This window comes from Aquarana catesbeiana, linkage group LG12, assembly GCF_042186555.1.
Source record: "Aquarana catesbeiana isolate 2022-GZ linkage group LG12, ASM4218655v1, whole genome shotgun sequence".
Lineage (NCBI taxonomy): Eukaryota > Metazoa > Chordata > Amphibia > Anura > Ranidae > Aquarana > Aquarana catesbeiana.
Window position 1 is genome coordinate 80,707,840 of NC_133335.1, and position 11,369 is coordinate 80,719,208.

At 41.0% G+C, this 11,369-nt stretch overlaps 1 protein-coding gene across 1 annotated transcript; it reads left to right on the forward strand.

The window, feature by feature from the left end:
- The first annotated feature begins 3,662 nt into the window (after positions 1-3,662).
- On the forward strand, positions 3,663-8,409 carry LOC141113348 (avidin-like). Its single transcript, XM_073606410.1, has 4 exons — positions 3,663-3,728; positions 7,023-7,239; positions 7,942-8,056; positions 8,364-8,409. The coding sequence occupies exons 1-4, from the start codon at positions 3,663-3,665 to the stop codon at positions 8,407-8,409; spliced, it is 444 nt and encodes a 147-aa protein (XP_073462511.1).
- The last annotated feature ends 2,960 nt before the right edge of the window (positions 8,410-11,369 follow it).

Consider the following 11,369-nt stretch of genomic DNA (forward strand, 5'->3'; position numbering starts at 1 on the left):
AAGGGATAGCTTCTTTAGGAATATAGAGTTGCCCTCCCTCTCAGGGATGGATTTTGAGGCATTGGAGGCCCCGATCACATTAGAGGATATTAAAACAGCAGTAAAGGAATTGGCCAATCAGAAACCCCCTGGCCCTGATGGCCTCCCTGCGGAGACTTACAAAAACTATGGGGAGATATTAATACCAGAGCTTCTCAGGGTGTTTGAATGGGCATATCAGGAGGGGAAATTACCTGAATCAATGACCGAGGCCACAATTATAATGCTGCTTAAGGAGGGGAAAGATCCCTTAGAACGCGGATCTTATAGACCTATCTCTTTATTATGCTCAGATGCAAAAATCTTGGCAAAGATTCTTGCTACCAGGCTGCAAAAAATAATTCATAAGTTAGTTCACCCGGACCAAACAGGTTTTATTCCTCAAAGATCAACAAGTGAGAATATAAGGAGGCTCTTTTTAAATCTACAAATCCCAATAGAAAATCCGGATTCTAGAGCTGTTATGATGTTAGATGTGGTGAAGGCATTTTACAGTCTTGAATGGGGATTTATTTGGCATGTACTGAAGGTTTTGGGCTTTGGCCCTTCGTTCATTAAATGGGTTAAAATCTTATACAATGACCCTAAGGCAAAGGTCAGAGTCAATAATGTGCTTTCTAGTGAGATCCGTCTTGAGAGAGGCACGAGACAGGGGTGTCCTTTGTCACCTCTGATCTTTGCTTTGGCAATGGAACCAGTGGCCGCCGCAGTGAGGCAAAATAAGTGTATGGAGGGCTTCCGGAGAGGGGCTAGAGAGGAGAGGATCGCGTTATACATGGATGATGTCCTCATTTTCCTGGGAAACACAGATTCTTCACTTAGACAGGTGATGGATATGTTCTCAGTTTTGGGGGGGATCTCTGGTCTCTCCATAAACTGGGAGAAATCTGTTTTATTGCCAGTAGACCCTATCAAGAAAGGCAGTTTCTTAGATGAAACCCCATTAAAGATAGTGGAGAAAACAAAATATTTAGGCATTTACACAACAAAAGACCCGAATGATTTTCTAAGTAATAATCTAGTCCCTCTGGTGGCGAAATTTAAAAAAAAGACTGATATATGGAGGGGACTTCCTTTGTCAGTTGCCGGAAGGTGCAATCTAGTCAAAATGCTGTGGTTGCCCCAGCTATTGTATATATTGCACAATTCGCCAGTTTGGATCTATGGAAAATGGTTTAAAAAAATAGATATGCTGTTTAGAGGTCCCATATGGAAAGGGGGACATTCCAGGATAAGCCTACAAACTTTACAATTAGCAACGTGTGAGGGGGGCATGGCGGTCCCACACCCACGTTGCTATTTTTGGCAGCTCAGTTGCAGCACTTGAGGTCGGGTACTGGCCCTACTGGTAACAATAATTTGGGAATAGTGACTGCGGGAGCACCTCATAAGCTGGTTTTGGAGGTACTTGAGGTGAACACGTTTGCCTACAGGACCCCCACGGTTAAATTAATGATAAAAATTTGGAACTCCATTAAAGGCCTGAAGGATATGGAGGGGGTAGCGAGGTATACCCCTCTCTGGGATAACAAGAACCTACAAAAGCTGACACGAATAGGGAAAATTAAGATATGGGAAATGAAGGGGATAGTTAAACTGGCTCAATTATATAATGGAAATACCTTAAAAACATTTGCCTCTCTAAAGGAGGAATATGGTGTTCCGAGTCAGTCATATTTTAATTACTTACAAATCAGACATGCACTGCAGGCCCAATTTGGGGAACAAGGCCTGAGTTGGTGCCTTTCTCCCATTCCTCAAAGAACAGAGAGTATTGAGGGATCAAGGGGGCTTATAGCAGAATTCTATCAATATATTTGTAAAAACAGTAGGGAGGGGCCAAATAAACTTAAATGTAGAAGGGGGTGGGAAAGGGACCTAGGTATAATATCAGATAACCAATGGAAAGAGATATTGGAGAGGGGACACCAGGTCTCGGTCTCACCTGCCCAGAAATTTTCACATCTAATGCTTCTACATAGGGCATATTATACCCCTAAAAGACTGTTTAAATATGGGAAGGGCAGATGCTAACTGTCCCAGGTGTCAGAACACAGGGGACTTGTTGCATATGCTATGGAAATTTCCCAAGTTATTTCACTATTGGTCGGAAGTTATAGAGATTATAAATAAGATTTTTAATCTAAGTCTTAAAGTAGATCCGACACTGTGTATTCTGGGGGTTGGGGGGAATTTAGGCAGTGGGAGGGGCAAAATTAAAGCAGTGCGGGGATGCCTCTATCAGGCAAGAAAGGTAATAGCAAAAAGATGGCAGGCTGAGAAACCCCCTTCGGTAAATGATTGGTTTAGAACAGTATCAGAAACAATAGGGAATGAAAAGGTAGTCTATGTGAGGGGAGGTAATATAAAGGAGTTTAAAAAAATCTGGAAGCCCTGGTTCGTGAAACTGGATTACCCCATGTTGAAAAAGGTATAAGAAGGGGAAATAAAAATGTGCAGACTCCAAGATAAGAGTAAAGGTGTGCGTGCAATTAATATGATAAAGAGAGGGCTTGGTTCTAGGCTTATGTATTGGGGTAAAGTGGGAGGGTAAAAATGGGAGAAAACCAGAAGTGAACCCTCTGCGGGGTATATATATACATCTCGCAATGTTTTATGATGTCCCTTTTTTGTCTGGATTTTTGTACATTTGGTATTGCGATGTATTTTATATAGATATGAATAAAGATTATTTAAATGGGAAGATAGTGTGTAAAGCTAGGTTCACATATCCGTATTTTGTGTGGGCCGCGTTTGTGCGGGCACGGCAGCCCACCAAATGAATGGGCTGCTGTGCCTGTGCATCCGCAAAAAAAAAAAGCAAAAAACAAGCAGCCGCAGGGATATTTCTTTTTGTCCATGCGATTTCACCGTGGTTCCCACACTGGCAAATGCGCTGCTTGCTGAGATGTGTGGGGTGCTATTCAGAATGAATGGCAGCCTCACGTGTCTCCTAAGAGCAGCGTGATTTAGCTGCGGGTGGTTGCGGGTGCGGGAACAGATGTGATTCCCACACCTGCAGCCACACACAGAAGTGTGAAATTAGCCTAAGTATTTTTTTTCTTATACTTTTTTAAATTTTCTTTTCTTGCCATTAAAGTGGGAGTAAACGCCTTAAAACTTTTTTTCCCTTTTTTTATTCATTCTCAGGGTCACAAAAATGTGCAAACATTTCAAATAGTGCTTTTTTGTTTAAATTGCATCTATTTATCCACTATTTATTTCACAACTAGCGCTGGTTACAAATGAAAAATGTAATTGTGATATGTATTTTTACCAATAGATCACATAGAAAATAAAATAGTTTTTGCAAGACAATGTTGTCAAAATGAAAGCCTTGTTTGTTATAAAAAACAATATATGTAATAAATCATTATATTAAATTATGAAAAATTATTGACCAGTAAATAGGCCCATAGTGGAAATGTAAAAAATTATGTAAAAGCTTGTTGTATAAATCTAATCACAGAAGTGTATTGCTCTGAATCAGCCCTCTTGCCTGCTATAGTAAATTGTCTATTAAATCAGTGATTAGAAACTACTGATGATATAGGCAGCTTCATGATTTAAAAGGGACTTCTCAGGTGTGGTGTTAGTTCTGAACTGCTCAGAGGAGTCACATAATGGTGTTATCTGTGAAAGGAGTTGTGCTCTGTTTGGTGTTATGGAGTGTATACTGCAGTGATGTGGTAGGTTCTTCATTTTCATGATGTGTCTGGTGTTTAAATGGTTGTAATTTAGCTAGCAATCCCTTCTTTGTTTTCCAAACTCCATGGTATACTAGTTGTGGAATGTGAGAACAGCTTGCATGTGATGTTGCATGGCTCCAGAAAGATGGTGGTCATTGGTGCTTATGAAGTAAATTGAGTTCCTTGATTGCACTGTATAGCCTTCTGTGTTACTGATTCTATAATTGGAGAACAACATCCACAAACCAATAGTCTGCATCAGGCTGGATTATAATAAAATGCTGCTTGCCTGGCTTCAGAAATGTTTTGTGGTGCAGGTTATATTTCATGCTGACAGTGGGAATCTCTGCTGTCAGAATTCATTGATCATCAGCTGCACTTGCTGATCAAAGCTTTCCAGCCTGTCTAACAATACAAATTCTGTTTATTAAAGGGGTGGTAAACCCTCTTTCACCTTAATGCATTAGGCTACTTTCACACTGGGGCATTGGGAGTGTCGGTGGTAAAGTGCCGATTATTTTTAGTGGCGCTTTGCTGTTGTTTTAATGGTGCTATTCGGCTGCTAGTGGGGTGCTGTTAACCCCTGCTAGCAGGTGTAAAAAGGGTTAAAACCACCTGCAAAGCACCACTGCAGCCATTGACTTTAATGGGGCAGAGGTGCTTTAGGGGCATTGTGTACACCGCTCTTGCAGGACTCCCCTCCCTGGTAAGCCTTATTATAGGCTTACCTGTAGTAAAAGTTAAAAAATTGACTTTACTACCGCTTTAAGGTGAGAACTTCTGGCAGTGCCCTGCCCCACCTGAGCTGTGTATTTCCCTCGTTGGACGCGCTCTCCCTCTCTGCACGGGGTCCTGGCTCTTGATTGGAAGGATTGATAGCAGTGCAGCCATTGGCTCCCACTGCTGTCAATCAAATCCAATGATGCGGGGCAAAACGTGTGTGTGTGTGTGTGTGTGGGTGGTGTTTTTTTTTTTTTTTTTTTTTTTTTTTTTTATAAAAACACAGGCTTACAATCACTTTAAGGATCATCACACTTGCATCAAAATGTGGCTGGTCTCTGCTAAACCAACCAAATTTAGCTGTATATGGCCAGCATAATAGAGTAAGGATCCTTTTACAGGGGTGGCCTGCTTGGTGGACTCTGCTTTGCTCAGGGGGGATTGCTTTGTTGAACAGGCAGATAACCGGTCTGTCTCTGCTCACTGAAGAGACGGCCCTATCAGAGCCTCGCTCTCTATGGGGAAATCGGGTGAAAATGGACCACCTGTCTGTTTTCATCTGATCTGCCAGATGGATGGAGACCCCGTTTTCCATCCATCTGGATTATTTTGACCAGATCGAATAGCAGTGGGTGTCAGTGGACATGTCACCACTGACATCTGCCACTCCATAGGAGTGACTGGAGGCTCCGATCAGGTGGACCTGATCAGAGAGCCTGTGTGACAAGGGCCTAAGAATTGTCTTTCTAGGACAAGTATGCTACTGGCAGGTTATTAAGTAATTCTGGGGGGGGTTTCTTAGATATGTTGGAGGCCACAATAATGCAGCTACTATTGCTTCTAAGGTGGGTGTGTGTGTGTGTTGGCACTGTGTCCAGGGCTGTCTTTAAGGCAGGGCAAAAGGGGGCATCTGCCCTGGGCCCCATCATTGTTGTGGGGCCCAAAGCAGCTGCCTCATACTTTCCAACTATCCCAGTTCAAATTCCCTTGAGGTTTTAGTCCCGTGCTGTGTTGCTAATGCTGCTCAGCTCTGTCTAATGCCGTGTACAAATGACTCACCTGCAGACCCTGTGTTTACATGTAAATAGCAGCAGCATTAATATGTAAATAGCCACGGACTGGCTGCATTGATATGTATATAGAGGTGGCATTCATATGTATATCATGGCCCCCCTGAGGTAATATCCATCATCACTTCTGCTGAATGCTGCCCACCGGGGAGGTAAAGGGGCATGCTTGAAAGTCCTGCCTACAACTGTGGTCATTAAGCCTAACATGAGCCTGTTCTGCAAAGGTAAGCAAATTTCAGGTGGAACCCTCTTTCAAAATAGCATGGTGCCACAGCACCGTGAATTGTGGTGCATGTGAATATGCACATTTTAGCAGATGCATGAGGGTGTCATTAACAATTTATAGAACTGCTTTGTATCTCAGGGCAGCGCGTTTCAGCAGTGTTACGAAAAGCTTTTCCTTTTTTTTTTTTTTTTTTTTTCATTCCCCACACAAATGTGAACGCATGCTAAAAGTCTGTTACATTAGTGGTCAGTGTAAATATTCTCATTACATTGAGGCTTGGTTTACAATAATTTCATGCACACTACTGGCCAGTGTGAAGGTCCCCCTTACATTAGTGGTTCCTGTGAATGCTCCTATTACATTAGTGGTCAGTGTAAAATCCCCATTACATTGGAGTTATCTGTCTATTGATGGGTCCCCTGATGTGTTATAACCTTTAGCAACCAATCAACAAGCAGAAGTCATGTGCTGTAACCTCTATCAAATAAGTGAATCATAATGTGTGCTGTAACCTCTAGCAGCCAGTCAGCGAGTGGTAATGATACACTGTAACCTCTGGCAACCAATCGTAACTGCTGCCTGATCTGATTCAGTAAACTGAATGAGTCTAGCTGCTTTTTATTGTAGACTCAGAGCAGGTAGAGAGAGAAATTACATGGGGGGGGGGGGGGGGGGGAAATAAAGACGGTCCTGACTGTGTCCAATCTGGAACAAGCATGCTCTAAACAAAAGGCTGCAGTCTGGAAACCACTGCTCTAAATGAACATCAGAATTCAATATGTTTGTCTTTTGTATCTTTCTGCTTTTTACAATTCCAGCAGCATTTAAGCCAAAGCGTTCACATAATAACCTGAAAACTTGCATTCTCTAAGGACTGGTTCACATCTTGTGCAGTCCAATGCATGGGGTGTGAACCAGTCCTTAGAAAGCTATATATTGCATTAAAAAAATGATGGCTAGTGGGTTATGTTTTCCAGTGACATAATTCAGTGTGGTCATTTCCAGTGTGTTCCAGGAAAAGTAGAACATTCTTCTGCACTGTACTGGAATGCAGTAATATGCACATGTCCTTAGTCAAGGTGATAAAGGGGTGGGGGAAGTGCACAGGAAGGCATCAAAAATTTCCATGCAGAAATGCATCTTGCCTGTTTTTCTATGGTGTGAACTGGCCCTAAAGGAGACTTCCGATTTGGCAGTCTCACTTATTCTCTGATGACAGACTTCCTTGAATGTTGCAGTACTAAAATGTGTGGTTTCTTTTTTTGTTTTGCTTTCCAGCAAGGGGTGCACTGTAACATGACTGGTGTGTGGTTGAATACACTGGGGTCAGTGCTCACACTTCATATGGATGGTCCTCATCTTGGTGGTTCTCTGCGCTCTTTTGTGATGCTCTCTCAAGGGGTTCCAGGTGATGAGATGACCGGAAAGCTGGTTGGAGTCGTTGGGAAAGGGAAAGAGCCAACATTTAGCATGTCTATAACCTGGAAAGGAGGAGGTGAGAGAACAAAACAATGTGATTTAAAAATGCTTGTCTATATAGGAAAATTGCTGGTATACAATAGCTTAAACTAGTTTAACTAAAATGTTACCCGGGTTGGAAACTGCAACAAATTGCTCCAGAAGACTGCTGGCGTGACCAAGCCATATTTGATGTACTGAACAAGTGGAAAGAAAGGGGTGGTTATGGGTTAAATATGGCTTCCAAATGTCCCTGATTTGGCACAAAGTCCCTCTCATTTGTCCCTCATTTTGGTCTGATCTATATAATTTGTATAAAAAAATGCACAATTTAGCTTTCAAAATGTTTCACTGCTAAACATTTTATCCAATTTCTATATTGCTGCATTTGTAAATGCCAGAATAAAGAATAGTAGTGGTAAAAAAACGGACTTGTGGGGTGTTTGTTTTTCTTAAAAAAAAAAAAAAAAAAAAACTCCAGCTAAAACCTGGATAAACACACCCACATATTTTGTGCTTTTTAGATTGTGTATATTTGGAGTAATCCACCCATAATGTATGAATAACTATGGGGCTGGCTTTGAGCAATGTCAACCACAAAGTTTCCTCCTTGAATTTGAAAGAACCCTAATGAAATATCCTCACTCTTGCTCCATTGGTTTTGACTAACCATGCCTTGTTCAATACACACCATAGTGCTTGTTTTTTCTCTGGTTTAACAATGCCAATGTCTTTGCAGAAACTGTCACTGCATGGGTTGGCCAGTGCTTCGTAAAACCTCATTGCCCTTATCTGCAATCCATGTGGCTACTAAGATCACAAAGTACAGAAGAAGATGACTGGAAAGCTACCAGGTAATTGTCACCACTGAAATAGTTTGTTAAATTGCTAATTGGGCAGTCTTGCTATATTAGAGCATGGGGTAAGTTTTGGTGATATGCAGACCATTCTGTCCATGGAGACTTGGTTCTTGCCATTAAGACAAAACAAAGCTTCACCAATGGTACAGAAATGGCAATTACACTTGACTGGATATAATGTATGTAAAATTCACTAATTTTGAAGTCTCCAAATATGTATGGAGTATCTCACAACTTTAAGTGGGGTGGGGAATGGGATGTGGACCATATACAGTAAATAACATGTGGTTTCTTGTTTCAGGATTGGTGAAGACTACTTTTATCCTAAACATTGTGATGTAAAATGAACTGTCATAAAATAAATATTGTAATGAAATGGAGATTGCATGGATTTTTCTTTTTTGCTCTCCTATTACAATGTAGTACCTGTGTGCTGTATACACATCCAGACCAATGATATGTGCTGACCCTTGTGTTGGGCTTGTCCAATATTGGTATATCGTTTTGATAAATGTGCAAAGCATGCTAATCACAGAAAACTAATTGAAAGCCCCGTACACGGGCTGAATGTCGGGCAATATCGGCCAGTTCAATAAAAACCGACACTCAGCCCATATGTATGGCACCCAGTTCAACAGAAGCCAGCTGAGCATGCTGGAAAACCAGCAGCCGCTCCGCCAATGGCAGAGTGCCCCTGCCAGAACACAACAGCTCAGCAGGGGAGATCGCTGTACGAACGTCAAATCATTAATACAGCGGCTCCGACTGGAGGTGTGTGTGTGTGTGTGTCAGGCATTACTCTGGTGAGGTTTCTTCCTGTGGGTGGGACTTGGCACACCCAATTGAGCACTTGCTAATGCATACATTCACAGGCGGAGGCTGCTGTCATGTGAAATAATTAAGGTGACACTCCAACTTGGAATCAAGCATGCTTTACTTGCAGTTTAGCCCTTTCTGTACTTTCCTGCCTATGGTGCACACCTCCTAATGGGGGGGGGGTTCTGTAACTTCTCCCAATGGATGCAGCATTTTCCAAGTGGGTACTCCACAATAAAATCCATGGAAATGGATCCCCATGGTCGTGATGGCACAGGGAGAGGCTGTAGCAGACCTACCAGAAGGGAGTGTGTTACTTTGTGTTGGGCACAGGTTTCACATGAGAACAGGGACGATCCTGGCCGGGGTGCACCGCACCCCAGCGCTGGATTTCTTTTCAGAAGAGGGGCGCCCAGCTAGAATCGCCGGCTGCTTGGCCGGCGTCTAGCTGTGCAACAGAGTGCCACAGCTGACGTGGCTTCATTATATACAGTGATAGATCATAGTGATGTGATTGAAGCATCCAAATGGGCTATGGAAACATTTAGCAATCTCATTTCCAAACAAAAAAGATTCATCCTGAGAAGTCTGGCTTTCAGGCTACAACACAATTACTTAAGGCACAATGCAGATTATTACAGACAACTGACAGGCATTGGGATGGGTGCAAAATATGCCCCAAGTGTTGCCAATATCTTTATGGCTAAATGGGAGGAGGAAGCTATATACTCTGATGTCCCAGAAAATCTAATACTCTATAAAAGATTTATAGATGACTGCATTGTGATTTGGAAAGGAGATGAAACAAGCCTAATTCAGATGTTTGATCGATTAAATGAAAACCAGAAGAATATCAAGCTTGAGTATGAAATTAGTGACAGGGCTGTTCATTTTTTAGATTTAGAAATACAGATAGAGAAAGGGCTCATGACCACCAAAACTTTTTTCAAACCAGTCGAAAGATAGCTATATACCAACGGACAGCTGTCATTATGAACCATGGCTGATAAATATCCCGAAAGGACAAATGATATGTCTGAGGAGAAATTGTTCTGATAACAAAGACTATCTTGCACAGGCACAATGGATGGGTAAAAGGTTAAAGGGTATAGTAAAATATTTATCGAAGAAAAATGCAAGAAGTTCACCAGATACTAAGGGATATATTGATCCAAGATAGGAATAAAGGATTGTAAATCAAATTATGATATTCCCTTGATAATGAATTTCAGTGTCCAACATAAACAGGTGGAGAACATCATTAAAAAACATTGGCCACTGTTAAAAGCTGATAAAACCCTTTGTAGTGCCCTGCCCGATCAACCTTGTTTTATTTATAGACGAGTACCGACATTAAGAGACCTGGTAGCAAAAAACGTCCCGGATCCACCTAGAAGGGTGACCGAATTGTGTTTGGTTTTTTTTTTTTTTTTTTTTTTTTTTTTTTTTTTTTTTTTTTTTTTTTTTCAGGGCAAGGGTTTCTTTCCGTGTAAGAGGTTTTATGCTTGTCAAAACACTAATTTTAATGGACAAAAATGTACGAAGTTTAAATCAACCAGTATGAATAAAGAATACGAAATTAAGGATTTTATTTTGTGCAGAACAGAATGTGTAGTCTATGTTCTACAGTGTTCATGTTTACTACAATACATGGGTAGAACAAAAAGGCCCATGTGGAAGCGTATTAGGGAGCATATCCAAAATATTAGGAACGCTTTCCCTAAACATAGCGTTTCTAGGCATTTTTCAACACACCATAATAGAGATCCCACATGCTTAAAATTTTGGGCTATTCAGAGATACAAAACGCACTGGAGGGGCTCAAACAAAATAAGAGAATTAAGCAAAAACGAATCCAGATGGATATTTGAGATGGGTACGCTCGCACCGAGGGGTTTAAATATTGATTTTGACATTAATTGTTTTATATCAGATTATTAAACATTTTTATACTTTTTATATATTTCCTATAATATAAATGGTTTTAAAGCGTTCTAACCACATATACAACATCAATATCTTATTAAGTTCCTAATCATTTGATCTTGGCTTATTTATGAAATTATTTTTGTATTTATAATGCTTTCTGTATAGATTTGCTGATAATATAATGAGTAATATGGCATTAAATAGCCGGGATGTGCAATGTTAGTAATCACCACTTGATGGAGTATGAATGATTAGTACCATCACCTTAGTAAGGCTTTATTCGGGGTTGTGCAATGTGCATTACCACTAACCACCACTTGAGTGAGTCTGCATGAATATCTAACATTTTAAATCTTGTGGTTTTTAGCTTCTTTTATCTTTCTACTAATTAATTTTAATTATTTTTGTTAATAAAACATTATATGAAACTATATTTGTTTAGCATAAAGGGAAGCAATATGATGAACCGCTGTCACTATGGGAACCCGGATGCCATCTGACATAAATACGGAGGCTATGGCATCTCAGGGATATCCTTGAGAAAGTCACGTGGTCTGTGATG